Source organism: Stenella coeruleoalba (genome assembly GCF_951394435.1).
Source record: "Stenella coeruleoalba genome assembly, chromosome: X".
In the NCBI taxonomy this organism is placed as follows: domain Eukaryota; kingdom Metazoa; phylum Chordata; class Mammalia; order Artiodactyla; family Delphinidae; genus Stenella; species Stenella coeruleoalba.
Genome location: NC_137152.1, coordinates 18,134,604 through 18,149,575, shown reverse-complemented (window position 1 = coordinate 18,149,575; position 14,972 = coordinate 18,134,604). Strand labels below are relative to the sequence as shown.

The 14,972-nt window shown below is 38.9% G+C and overlaps 1 protein-coding gene across 2 annotated transcripts in view; it reads right to left on the bottom strand.

Moving 5' to 3' along the window:
* The window catches only part of POLA1 (DNA polymerase alpha 1, catalytic subunit), a 305,648-nt gene that overhangs the window by 245,386 nt on the left and 45,290 nt on the right, over positions 1 to 14,972 (bottom strand). For both annotated transcript variants that reach the window (XM_079911477.1, XM_079911478.1), the window contains exons 17-24: positions 13,636 to 13,697; positions 12,084 to 12,173; positions 10,042 to 10,158; positions 6,600 to 6,775; positions 4,150 to 4,279; positions 3,538 to 3,657; positions 1,937 to 2,036; positions 210 to 334 (exon numbers count right to left, since the gene is read on the bottom strand). In XM_079911477.1, coding sequence (XP_079767603.1) covers positions 210 to 334; positions 1,937 to 2,036; positions 3,538 to 3,657; positions 4,150 to 4,279; positions 6,600 to 6,775; positions 10,042 to 10,158; positions 12,084 to 12,173; positions 13,636 to 13,697 — 920 coding nt within the window. The remainder of the gene's footprint in view (positions 1 to 209; positions 335 to 1,936; positions 2,037 to 3,537; positions 3,658 to 4,149; positions 4,280 to 6,599; positions 6,776 to 10,041; positions 10,159 to 12,083; positions 12,174 to 13,635; positions 13,698 to 14,972) is intronic.

Genomic DNA, 14,972 nt, shown 5'->3' with positions numbered 1-14,972 from the left:
AGTTACATCTCAATAAAGCTGTTAGATAAAAGACACAGAACCAGTCTGAGTCTCCTTCTACCCAACCCTCCCCCCTTTTTTGACCACTAAAAAAGGATATAGTGTTATCTTTTATGAGGAAAAACTAGAACACTGAGCCCTTTGGTTATCTTCCTTCTATAAGCACTACTTTTAATCTCAATATCCAGAGTTCCCAGTTGAATACAAACCTCTGTAACTTTCTGTGCCTCTGAAGCAACTCTTTGCACCGTTGTAAAACAAATGTTGAATTCCTGAATGATGGAAGGATACAAACTGTTGAAGTCCAGAAGCAAAATGAACTTATCATAAAAACCTGCAAGAAAAAAGCCCCGTTACAAAAAGTCTTTTAAAAAAGTAGATTTGGCAAAACGCCATATTAGAAGTAACATATTATGAAACGATATACTATCCAGAGCTGTGAGGTACACAAAAGGAAAAAAGGAGTCAACTACCACTCTGTAAAAATGACTTGGATTAGAGTGAAGAGTCAGGTCACAAAAGGAAAGAAGAGACACTGTCTCGCCTTGAAATCCCAGCAGTCGCCAAAGTACGCCATTATTATAGGCAAACAGCTTCCCATATCAATTACTTTAGACAAGTACCATGTCCATTTCCAAAAAATGCTGTTAAATTCTCCTTCAAGAAAGCATTCCTTCCCACCTACCCTCCACACCCCCACTCCCCAAATGTTTCATGGGCTATACCAGTGAGTGGTTATACATTTTTTTACAATCACACCTGCAGGGAATAAAAACAGGCAGCCCATTTACCTGTACACAAACTGCTAAGATGAGACAAGAGATGTACACATAAATGTCAGCAGTGGAACGATCCACCCTTTTCACTTGCAAAGGGTGAACAGAAAGCTACTATATTTCTCTAGGACATTTACAAAGAGTTATCTTCACCTTGAGAAGAAACTGAATAAAAATAAATGTCCACAATTAAGACAATAATAACAACAGCAAGCATATATTGATAGCTTACTCTGTGTCTGGTACTATTATTCCTTAAATCTCTGTGCGGTATTTTTCTTGCCATCATTTTAAAGAAGAGGAAACTGAGGCATACGCAGGCTAAAACAGGCAGCCCAAGCACATAGCCAGAATTCAAGGCCAGATCTATCTAACACCAAAGGATGAGTGATCTGTCTCATTACAACTCACAATAAAATTACTTTTGTCAAAAATGTCTCCTACTCAAGAGTTCAAGTTACTTGATAAAATTGACATTCATTCCTGCACAACAATGTGAATACAGTTAACAACACTACTCAACTACACTTAAAAATGGTTAAGATGATTTAAAAAAATTTTTTTAACCTTTTCTAGCTCTGTTTACCACAAAACATCTTATTTGCCATTCATGATTACAGGAAACAATTATTCTCTTCTTAAAGTTCAATTTGGTAGTTACTGCCTGTACTTTAACTTTGCTGTCCAACTGCACTGGCCCTCGCACGCTGGGCAGAGGCGGAGCCCAAGAGTAGATGGGAGGAGACAGAGGCGCTCCTACCACAGGACAAATAGGTTGGCAAACTGCACAGAGCAAATCCTCCAACCTACCCCCTTTTTGTACCACTCATGAGCTAAGAACAGTGTTTATATCTTTAAATGGTCGAAAAAAATTTTAAAAGACTATTTCAATGATATGTGAAAATTATACAAAATTAAAATTTCTATGTCCATAAATAAAGCTTTCTTGGAATACAGCAAAAAAAAACCCACAAAAGATTCACATTAATTCGATGTTAGACTGGCAAACAAGATTTTCGCATGAACATGAGAAAATAAGGTCATTATGAAACCTATTTGCTAACCTACAAAACATAACTCAGGCCTTCTCGTTTCTCAAGCCTGGCTCTGCATTAAGTTCCTTAGCATCAGGGGCAAACCGAGCCACTGCGTTGCCTTACCAACTTTGGGGTCCAATACCAAGCCTCCAGAATAAGCTGCCTTCTTACGTCCTTTTTTGTATTTATTGGTATCTCCATCAATGTCTTCATCTTCATCTCCCTAATATCAAATGGAAAGATAACTTCACCAGCCAGCAACTAATGGACCAATTTAGAAGGTTTATGATTCCCCCCCCCCCCACCTTTCCAACTGCAGTACACAGTTCTATTTAACATTCTATCTAACATTACTTTTAGTTAGTGGTCCTACCTCTGAGGAAAGACAGTTATTGTAATATTTTCATAAATCCTAATGAATGCCAAGCATGGTAGTTACCGAAACAAACACTATATCTGAGTTGATAAGTATGCAAATTCTACTTTAAAATATTTCTGAATTCACAGAACTTCACATTTTAAAATCAATGGACAGGGCTTCCCTGGTGGTGCAGTGGTTAAGAATAGATCCGCCTGCCAATGCAGGGGACACGGGCTCGAGCCGTGGTCCAGGAAGATCCCACATGCCATGGAGCAACTAAGCCTGTGCACCACAACTTCCAGGCCTGCGCTCTAGAGCCCGTGAGCCACAAGTACAGAAGCCCACGCACCACAACTACTGAAGCTTGCACATCTAGAGCCCGTGCCCTGCAATAATATAAGCCACCGCAATGAGAAGCCCGTGCACCACAATGAAGAGTAGCTCCTGCTCACCGCAACTAGAGAAAGCCCGCGTGCAGCAACAAAGACCCAACGCAGCCAATAATAAACACATAAATTAATTTAAAAAGATAAATAAATAAAATAAAATCAATGGACACTAAAAATTCAACTATTCATATTATGTAAAATTTGAGATTCTAAGAGTCCTCTTAAATTCATTACTCTAACATTCATGATGTAAAAACACAAAATATTTTATATAGATATTATCATTATTCTCATTATTAATATGGACACCTTAAAATAAGTACATCCATATAGTGAAAATTCTTTCCCAAGTAGTTTACTAATAGCCAACATTCAATACCTCAGCAGATGTCAAACTCCTATAAGTTAATACTTCCTTTACTAATTTTGATAATGTGCATAAAACAAGCAAATATAAGAACCTGGGTCATTTTAACATTAGACTCCCATTCTGAATCAATTACTATCAGTGCTGATAAAACAGTAGCTAAGTTTTACTTCCAATGCGATGGAGGCCACTTCAGAAACCTGATTGTAGTGACCTTAATCCTACTAGAATATAAAAATGAAACAACACAACACAAAAATAAAGGCTTATGGGTTCAAGGAAATAAATGGTTCAACTTGCATCTAAGTTTGGGTAGGGCTAACGAGGCAAAACGCTTTCCAGGTATGGCCACCTATCAGAGAGGCCTAATGCCTCCCTCAAAGAATTTCGTATTTCACAAATAATTTTTATCTGTATAGAGAAATGTAAAGAAGGAAATGACCACACAAAACAACAAAACAAATGTGACACAGAGTCTAGAGTATACAGGGAATTAATTATTTGGGGAGCAGATACTATCACAGGAAAAAAACCCCAAAAAACAGCTATCTAGATAATAAAAGGGGGGGATAAGAAAAAGCAAAACACTATACAATTTTGGACCCACCGGTTTTTGCTGAGGCTTTCTGAAAATCTGCTTGTCAGGCACAATATAGTTGTTTTCATAAAATGCATGAAGCAACAAGAACTCATTACGCTCGGATCGTCCACCCATCAGCGTCCTAGACTATTAAATAGAAGTTTTTTTTAAAAAACTTGAGCTCAAAACCAGAATAAACAAAAGCAACTTCCAGTTGGCAGATTTAATCATAGCACCTCCTTCAAAAATCACTCATCATAACAAGGGCTGCTTTAAAAAAAAAAGGTGCTAAATTATTTCTAGCAGTTTCTTTAAGCACTATGGTTAAAATGAGACAAAGAGCTTAAAATACTGACAACTTGCGCTATTTCTTTACTTCCAAATGGACCATTCCACAAATCAGACACATCCAGATGTCAGAGATGGTCCTTATGTTCGTCCAAATTTCAACATACTGCACCTGGCTTTCCTCCCCTTCTCCCAAGCAGTTCTTCATTTTACAAAAGAAGCCCAGCTTTCAGAATACAGGTTACTTATTTTATAAGCATGCATTTAGACTCATTATCATATAACAACTACCCCCAGAAAACATTGGATCCAACAGGAAATGCTTTTTCCCCCTTTCTATGTTAAATTTACCATAATGTTCCCAGCGATGTTAGTGATCTGCAATGCTAATGGAAGAACATTTAGCTCACACATGATCTGCAAAATGAACCTGGCATCTTTCCAGGTGTGTTCCAACAGGTACAACAGACGAGAAGAGTCACTGTACAGAAAAGAAAGAATGAAACAGAATCAAGTAATTAAAAGAAACAATGATTATAATCAAAACTTCATAAACTATCACAAAAAATTTTTGGTATAAGTTAACTTCAGAGCAACGGCACCACAGCTTTGGAAACAATTTAAAATAAGGTCAGTATGAAATTAGGAATTCATTCATACCATTGGTCCCAATCAATGCCCTTCTCTAAAATACACAAAAAAATCCCACAAAGATACAACCTGAAAACTCCCTAAATTTTTTCATTCATCCATCCATTAAATACGTATTACATACCCACTCCGTGCCAGGCATTGTTCTAGATGCTGGCTGTGACCAAAACAGACAAAAATTCCCGTCCTCATGGGGGAGACAGAATATAAATTAAAAATTTAATATGTGATATGTTATATAACACTAAGCATTAAGAAGAAAAACTAAGAAGCAAAGGGAATATTAAGTGTCAGGAGCAGAGACAAATTTTAATTAGGGAACTGAGAAAGAGTTCACTGAGAACAAAAACTTGCAGGAGGTGAGAGAGCAATCCTTGTGGATGGGTTATCTCTGAGAGAACATTCCAGGCAGACAGAACAGCACATTCAAAGGCCCTGAGCTGAGCATAAATCTGGCAGTTCTAGTACCAAGAAGGAGGCCAATGGTTGCAACAGAGAGAATGATGGAGAAGAGTAGAAGGACAGAGCTAACGGCAGAGAGACCCATTGTATAGGACCTTGTAAATCGAAATAAGTACTTTGGTTTCTACTCTGCACGAAACAGAAGGTCACTAGGAGACTGTAAGCAGAGTGCCATATCTAACTTTAGCACAGTGACTCTGGTTCCTGGGTTGAGAACAGACAGCAAGGAGTCAAGGGCAAAAGCAAGGAGACCAGTGAGGAGGCTAATATAAGAAAGACCCAGGGCTTCCCTGGTGGCGCAGGGGTTGGGGGTCCGCCTGCCGATGCAGGGGACACGGGTTCGTGCCCCGGTCCGGGAGGATCCCACATGCCGCGGAGCGGCTGGGCCCGTGAGCCATGGCCGCTGAGCCTGCGCCTCCGGAGCCTGTGCTCCGCAACGGGAGAGTCCACAACAGTGAGAGGCCCGCATACCACAAAAAAAAAAAAAAAAAAAGAAAGACCCAGTGACCCAAGAGAAAGAGTTTGGTGGCTTAGACCAGGGTGGGTCCAACGGAGGGGAAAAGAAGTAGTCAGATAAAGACATATTTTGAAGATGGAGCTGACAGGATTTCCTGATGCATGGAACATAAGATGTCAGAGAGAGGAATCAAAGATGCCTCAGAGGTTCTGGGCTGAGGATGACTTTGGAGGTTTCCAGCGATACTGGAAAAATAAGAGAAACCTAGAGGAGGTCAGGAGCTCAGTTTTGGAACAAGCTGAGTTGGAGGTTAATGTCAGACATTAAGTAGAACAGGCAGGTGGAGATATGAGTCTGGAATTCAGGGAAGAGAGGTCTAAACTGAAGATATGCTGGCGGGAGGCATCAGCACCCATGTGGTATTGAAATTCCTGCGACTCAACGAGATCAACCAGGGAGGGAGTGCAGTCAGAAAGAGAAGCAGTCTGAGGACTTGGGAGGAACAGGCAGAAAAGAACGAGGAGTGGCCAGAGGGGTAGGAGAAATTTTAAGAGATCATCAAGCACAAAGTTTGTTACGCAAAATGAGTAAGTTCTGGAAATCTAATGTACAGCAACGTGGCTACAGTTAACAATAATGTATCGTATACTTGAAATCTCCTAAGAGGGGTAAATCTAAAGTGTCCTCACCACAAAAAAAGAAAAGAAAAGAAAAGAAAAAAATAGTGATCGTGTGAGGTGATGAATAGGTTAATTAGCTTGACTATGAGGATTATTTCACAATGTATATCAAACATCAAGTTGTACCTTAAATAAAATACACTTTTTATTTGTCAATTTGACCTCAACAAGGCTGGAAAAAAGAAATAATCAGCAATATCTCCAAATATTTGAATGACTTCTCAGATTTTATATTTCTAAAATATTTCCATCAATTTCTGAATTAATGAATTAAGGGCAGAAACCTAAATATCACATCAACTTCCAAACTGCTCTCAGGAAGCATCAAGATGGTGTTAAATGAGGGAGATATTATGATAAAATTAGAATAATTCAAAAAGCAAAATAATTCAAATTACTCAAGTAATGGAGATGGTGAGTCTGACATGAAGACAGACAATCTCCCCCTTCATAACACCACAGGCTCCTGTCTCTCCAGCCTAAGGATGATTCTGGTGTCTTGCTGTTGTTAATTTCAAGACAGACAAATTCTGAAGCATCCATGAACATACCTGTACATATTTCGTACATTTTCCATTGGGATTACAACCCTTTCAGTTTTCAGAATCTGTTGAACAAGTTCAGACAAATGGTAGCTTTTACAACGAATCAATTCCTTTGCTGAAATTTCCACATCACAGATCATTCGGCCACAGGTAGCATTTCTTTCACCAAATCCACTCCTGCCCTACAAGGGGAGGAAAAAAAGCAAATCCCATGGAAGAACAGATACTGAGAACATTTCATTCTAACTTGCTTTGAGGCTAGTCCCAAAATTACAATGATGAAACTCTCATTGTTCCATTCATGCATTCATTCAGCCATCAATCAAATATTTTTGAACACTGACTACGTATCTGACACTGTTCCAGGCACTTGGAATATAGGGATATAGCGGTGAGCAAAATAGAAAAGATTCCTGGTCTCAACTGAAATATACAACAAAAAAAAGAAATTATATAGTTTTAGGAGGTCATTAAGTACACGGAAAAGAGAAAATAGAACAGGGTGAGGGGAAAAAGGAATTTGGGGGGACTACATCTTAAATAGGGTGATCGTGCAGACCTCACCGAGAAGATGCCATATAAAGAACCCTGAAGGGGGTAAGGAGTTAGCAAAGCAAGTGTTTGGATGAAGTATTTATAACAACTCTACCGCCATAAAGATATGAATAGGAAAAGAAGCAAGAGCACTGGCTCCCAACTCCAAACTGTGGCAGCAGAATCCTCTGGAGAGCATTATAACGGTAGAGTCCTAAGTTCTCTGATGAGGCAGCATGCCGTTCTACTGATAAGGCTTTGACTAAAATAAGATTTCAAGCGCTGAGCACTGTCAGGTTTAGGAAATGAAGGTGCTTCATCCAAAACCACCCAACCTCCCTTCAGTGAAGCAAGCAGGTAGAATGAGAAGTGACAAGCTTTACAAGAGTCACACGGGGCCTGGATTCAAAATTTTAGTTCTTCCCTTTACTAGCTCTAAGATCTTGAACAAGTTCTGCCACCCCTGTGAGAATGTGCAATAAACCTGGAGCTACTGTGAGAGAGAACGAACACAGAAGGCATGCTGCCCGTTGTCTTCTCACATACTCAGTGTCTGCTCCCCTCCCCCAACCCCCGTTCCTCCTTCCAATCTCCTCCCTTAACAAGAACGCGCAACTCTGCTCTCAGGGATGCCCAAGTGGAGCTAACAAACATGTGCTGTCTCTAGATTCTAAGAGCTGATTTTTAAAACTACCAGTGGATTTTTAAGGAACCTCCATACTGTTCTCTATAGTGGCTGTACCAATTCACATTGCCACCAGCAGTGCAAGAGGGTTCCCTTTTCTCCACACTCTCTCCAGCATTTATTGTTTCTAGATTTTCTGATGATGGCCATTCTGACTGGTATGAGATGATATCTCATGGTAGTTTTGATTTGCATTTCTCTAATGATTGATCATGTTGAGCATTCTTTCATGTGCTTGTTGGCAGTCTGTATATCTTCTTTGGAGAAATGTCTATTTAGGTCTTCTGCCCATTTCTGGATTGGGTGGTTTGTTTTTGTTATTGAGCTGCATGTAAATTTTGGAGATTAATCCTTTGTCAGTTGCTTCATTTGCAAATACTTCCTCCCATTCTGAGGGTTGTCTTTTCATCTTGTTTATGGTTTCCTTTGCTGTGCAAAAGCTTTTAGGTTTGAGTAGGTCCCATTTGTTTATTTTTGTTTTTATTTCCATTTCTCTAGGAGGTGGGTCAAAAAGGATCTTGCTGTGATTTATGTCATTGAGTGTTCTGCCTATGTTTCCTCTAAGAGTTTGATAGTTTCTGGCCTTACATTTAGGTCTTTAATCCATTTTGAGCTAATTTTTGTGTATGGTGTTAGAGTGATCTAATCTCATACTTTTACATGTAGCTGTCCAGTTTTCCCACCACCACTTACTGAAGAGGCTGTCTTTTCTCCACTGTATATTCTTGCCTCCTTTATCAAAGATAAGGTGACCATATGTGCGTGGGTTTATCTCTGGGCTTTCTATCGTGTTCCACTGATCTGTATTTCTGTTTTTGTGCCAGTACCATACTGACTTGATTACTGTAGGTTTGTAGTATAGTCTGAAGTCAGGGAGCCTGATTCCTCCAGCTCGTTTTTTTTTTTTTTTTTTTTTTTTGGCGGTATGCGGGCCTCTCACTGTTGTGGCCTCTCCCGTTGCGGAGCGCAGGCTCAGCGGCCACGGCTCATGGGCCCAGCCTCTCTGTGGCATGTGGAATCTTCCCGGACCAGGGCACAAACCCGTGTCCCCTTTATTGGCAGGCAGACTCTCAACCACTGCGCCACCAGGGAAGCCCCCTCCAGCTCCATTTTTCGTTCTCAAGATTGCTTTGGCTATTCGGGGTCTTTTGTGTTTCCATACAAATTGTGAAATTTTTTGTTCTAGTTCTGTGAAAAATGCCAGTGGTAGTTTGATAGGGATTGTATTGAATCTGTAGATTGCTTTGGGTAGTAGAGTCATTTTCACAATGTTGATTCTTCCAATCCAAGAACATGGTATATCTCTCCATCTATTTGTATCAGGTTCCTTAAAAAACTACAAATAGAACTACCATACGACCCAGCAATCCCACTACTGGGCATATACCCTGAGAAAACCATAATTCAAAAAGAGTCATGTACCAAAATGTTCATTGCAGCTCTATTTACAATAGCCAGGACATGGAAGTAACCTAAGTGTCCATCATTGGATGAATGGATAAAGAAGATTTGGCACATATATACAATGGAATATTACTCAGCCATAAAAAGAAACGAAATTGAGTTATTTGTAGTGAGGTGGATGGACCTAGAGTCTGTCATACAGAATGAAGTAACTCAGAAAGAGAAAAACAAATACCATATGCTAACATATATATATGGAACTTAAGAAAAAAAAAAAGGTCATGAAGAACCTAGGAGTAAGATGGGAATAAAGACACAGATCTACTAGAGAATGGACTTGAGGATATGGGGAGGGGGAAGGGTAAGCTGTGACAAAGTGAGAGAGTGGCATAGACATACATACACTACCAAACGTAAAATAGATAGCTAGTGGGAAGCAGCCGCATAGCACAGGGAGATCAACTCGGTGCTTTGTGACCACCTAGAGGGGTGGGATACGGAGGGTGGGAGGGAGGGGGACCTAAGAGGGAAGAGTTTTGGGAACATATGTATATGTATAACTGATTCACTTTGTCATAAAGCAGAAACTAACACACCATTGTAAAGCAATTATACTCCAATAAAGATGTTAAAAAAAAAAAAAACTACCAGTGGTTTTTACCAATAAAATGCTGAATTCAAAGGAAAAGGTGTTTAGTGCCAAAGTTAAAATGTCCTATCATAAGGCAACAGATTCCTAGTCAAAGAAGCACAGGGTACTCCCTGGTAGCTACTTCATATAAAGAAACCAAATAGAGAAGTTAAGATTTTGAAAATTATTATTACCCCAAGCTTTGGCATGTTGGATCGCTTCAGCCGACCTATCTTGGACCAGTAAGGAACTTTGCACACATTAATTCTCTGAAGTAGCACTTCCAGTTCAAACCCATAAATATTATGACCCTAGTGAGAAAAAGAAGGCAGCCAATAACATTATAAGAAACGCAAATTAGAGGATTTATCTTCATATGCATAGAATTTCTTTGCCCTTTCTTTTTCTGGTCTCTAATTGAAGGCCTCATGAGCTTACCTCCGATTGGGGTCCTTTCTTCTTCAGGAATTTATTCATCAGCAGCATTCATTAGCCTTGACATTAACAAGGCTGCTAAGCAGATTGCTGGAATAAACTTTATTTTATCCTAATTGATGCAAGGTTCATATGATGTCTTTTAATTTGCAACTCATGCTTCACAGTCTCATGCAAATTTTAATGTCCCATACTTTTTAGCTGATCAGTAAAAGCTGTATTCAAACAATTTCTTCTTACTTCCTTAAAAACCAAGAACCCAGCTATGTTGCGTGACAGTTTACATAGACATCTCTAGAAAACGGAGGAAGTGCATCTAGTTTCTTCCTAAAGAACTGAGTTCAAACACTACTGATTTAGACTCTTAATCAATGTGCAACTAAATAAACATATACTATCACTCCATACTTCAAATAAGAACTTTGCTAAAAACATGGAAACAAAACCATCCCGAGTAAAAAAATCTCAAAAATATTACCAAATTTTCCATGTCTGTAATGATAATTCCCATCATGTGAATTATGTTTATTCTAGTAAGTTAAACTAGATGAAGTTTAAAATAAATTAATAAACATATTTGTCACTAATTTTAATTAAAAATATATACCACTATATATTTATGGCAAGTTTGTCTATTAAACTAAGAGACCCAAAGGACATGAGGAAGTCTCATTTCCAAATTATCATGCCTGGGATTAGGGACTCAAACCCATGTCAGGATTCTCTCTTCTTTCAGTTTGGATTTCTCACAAAGTCTTGGCTCTTACACCCTAGAGCAGGCCAGCTACCCTAGACTCCAGGATATCTCCTTGGGGTCCGAGAGAGACTACTAGTGGAGATTGGGTGAGGGCCTGGTGCTGAGCCAGAGTACCACAGGAGGGCACTGTGGACAGAATCTTCCCAGCACTTTCAAGATGGCTCCTGAAATACCATAAGGGAAGCGGGTGCAGAGACACTGGTAGCAACCTACAGGCTCTCAGTACTTGGCTACACCATCTTCCAGAGAGGCGTCCAAGAGCAAAAACGAACACAGAAATATACGGCAAACATTTTTCACAAGGCTTCAATGTAACCAAATTACTGATGTTACACTTAAAATATAGGCATTTATATGCTACTTCCCTCCCAAAAACCCAAAAGCACAAAATAATGTGATTGGTCCATTAACCCAGAAAAAAGACAAAAGGAAGAACTCCTTGATAGGAGTCTACAAACTGAGGAAGGCTGGAGGAAACACAAAGCAAAATGTTGTTTTAGGACTCTTCGGAACTGTGGCAAAGACAACTCAATGAATTATTACCTCTTACTATTTAGTAGGAGCTACTCAGTCATCAAGAGAAAAAAAGACTCCTAGACACGAGCTCTCAAAGGAATATGCCAGAGATCCACGGAGCTCATAAAATTAAAATACTTACACTTTGGGGATATGCACCAAACCAAGGGAATTCACTCCTGTGACATTATACTGCTGGGCCACTAAGCCAAAATTTTGGAGCTATTAACAGCTGACATGAGTTGACTTACTTCTGGGTTGCTCTCTAACTATAAATAACAGGAGTATCCTAAACTTCAACAGTAATTCGTGAGTTGCTTTTCTATTAGAGGGGAAAAAAAAGTATCTTATAGTAGGTTGGAGTTTTTTCTCCTTTCTGTTAGGAGAAAGTATAGCAATTCCCACCAGTCCACAGGGTTATTTCACTCTGAAAAGATTCTCCACTGCTCAAAAAGTACCAATCAAGTCACACTGAAAAGAACTATGGAATGAAGAGCTTCCCCACAATATGGTCAAACATCTACTCACCACAATGATATCAGGATCAATTTTGTGAATTTTTGCAAGGAAAAAACCTAGCAGTGTTCTTTCTGTTGCAGCAACCTCAACCTTCACATTCTGTTAGACAAAAACATACCAGTCACTTATCTTTACTCTCAACTACTATACCTTGGCTCCTTGTTCAAGCAGGATAAGATTTCTTAGGGTTAAAAGAAACGATCCATTTCAAAATTAAAGGCAGCAATGAAATTCCTGATGCTAGATTTCACAGTAATAGTTGCACAAAATCTCTGAGGAGCTCATTCAAGTAATAAACATGTGAATGAAGCAAAATTTTAAGTGCTGAGCACTATCGAGTGCAGAAACGTCCCTCCATAGGGACACGCTTGTGTATCTGGACACATTTTATAGCACCTGAATCAGAGTACCTATCAAAAACATTACTTACTTTCCTATATAATCCCTGGTAGGCTTTGTTGTTTATGTATTTACCACATAAAGAGATCCCAAGGACTGTATAAACTAATCCCAAATAGTAGTGTAAAAACCCATAAATAAGAAACTAGACTAAAAACAAACATACATGTAAGAATTAAGTGTCTTAAATAAAACCTATCTACACACAAAAGGCTTCCACTTGGATTACTCAATATAAATCAGATATTCAAAAGATCCACTCTTACTAAGACTCTTAAAATGAAGTTGATAGCTATGTTTTCTACAACTAGCTCAGGTTTAAAAAATATCAGTTTGACTCTAATGGAATTTTCCAAGGTCATTTTACTTACTAATTCAGGGCACTTCGCAAATAATAGCCTGATCCAATAGTACCCCCAGACTACTGGACTTCTCAAACCAATTTAAAGTAAGTGGAACCTGATAAGGTTGCTAACTTTTAATTCTGGCAAGTGAAGACTTTAAAAAAAAATTTTAAAACCTACACATTTACCAACCCAGGCATTTCATAAAATAAAAAACATACTCTCCAAAAATAAAATTCTTCATATTGAATACGTTTACTTTTATGAAAAACTCACATTATACTACCCCCCCCCCATTTTTATTAAGGACTCGTGAAAACTTCTTCATGGAGTATACTGGGAGTTTAGAGATCACTGATCAATTATAGCCAGCCCACACCAACCTTCCCAATATATGTCACCTTTAATATCCACAGCGTTCTCAACTTCTCTTGACTTCCTTCAAGTTAGCGGGGTGGGGGTGGGGTGGGCTTTACCCAACACTTTCCCAAAACACTAATCATGTGATCATGCAATTTTGGAAAAGCTTCCAATTAAGTTATCTGAAGGAGGGTTTGAGACCACCCATCTATTAATAAAGTGTCAAATCCCATTATTTCCAGGAAGTAACACATTTAAACACTGTTAAATAACACTTCTAGTTTTAAACTTCTAATACATTTTTAATGGGTTAATGCCATAGTCCAATCTAACAAGAATAGATCTAATAAATTAACATATAAAATAGCGTATTTCTACTAATCCATAGCATTCTCCTTTTCTCTTTTTAAACAAATACATATTTCATATTTAAAAGGAATAAACAGTGAGTTCTTTACCTTTTCCTTAATGCCTTCTTTAAAATCATATGGAAAAATACAATCCTTTGGTTTAGACACAACTGTAAAAAGGAAAAAAAATAAAGATTCCAACACCCATCTTAGTCCAATTTCAAGTACACATACACTGCAAGTTTCTGAATGGAAATCATCTTAAATATAAATAAATTCCCCTTGATCTCTAAATAGTTGCCAAAACAAACTACATATCCTAAAATTCATATGGAACCACAAAAGACCCTGAATAGCCAGGGCAATCTTGAAAAAGAAGAACAAAGCAGGAGGCATCATACTCCCTGATTTCAAACTACATTACAAAGCTACAGTAATCAAAACAGTATGATGTTGGCATAAAAATAGACATACAGAGAGCCCAGAAATAAACTCATACATAACATGGTCGATTAATTTATGACAAAGGAACCAAGAACATACAATGGAGAAAGGAGAGTCTCTCCAAAAAATGATGTTGGGAAAACTGGACAACCACACACAAAAGAATAAAACTGGACCACTATCTTACACCATACACAAAAAAGTAACTCAAAATGGATTAAAAACTTGAACATACTGGTGGCGCAGTGGTTAAGAATATGCCTGCCAATGCAGGGGACACGGGTTCAAGCCCTGGTCCAGGAAGATCCCACATGCCGCAGAGCAACTAAGCCCATGTTCCACAACTACTGAGCCTGTGCTCTCGAGTCCGTGAGCCACAACTACTGAGCCAACGTGCCACAACTACTGAAGCCCACACGCCTAGAGCCCATGCTCCGCAACAAGAGAAGCCACCGCAATGGGAAGTCCGTGCACTGCAACAAAGAGTAGCCCCCGCTCACCACAACTAGAGAAAGCCCGCACGCAGCAACGAAGACCCAACACAGCCAACAATAAATAAATAAAAATAAATTTATTTAAAAAAAACAAACCTGAACATAAGATCAGAAACCATAAAACTCCTAGAAGAGGGCCTTCCTGGTGGTCCAGTGGTTAAGACTCCATACTCTCAATGCAGGGGGCACGGGTCCAATCCCTGGTCAGGAACTAAGATCCCGCATGCCATATGGCATGCCCCCCCGCTCCCCTCAAAAAAGAAAAACAACTCCTAAAAGAAGACATAGACAGTAAGCTCCTTGACAGCAGTCGTGGCAATGACTTTTTGGATTTGACACCAAAACCAAAGGCATCAAAAGCAAAAATAAATAAGTGGGACTACACCAAAGTATAAAGTTCTGCACAGCAAAGGAAACCATCAACAAAATGAAAAGGCAACCTACTGAATGGGAGAAAATATTTGTAGATCATATATCTGATAAAGCATTAATATCCAACATATATAT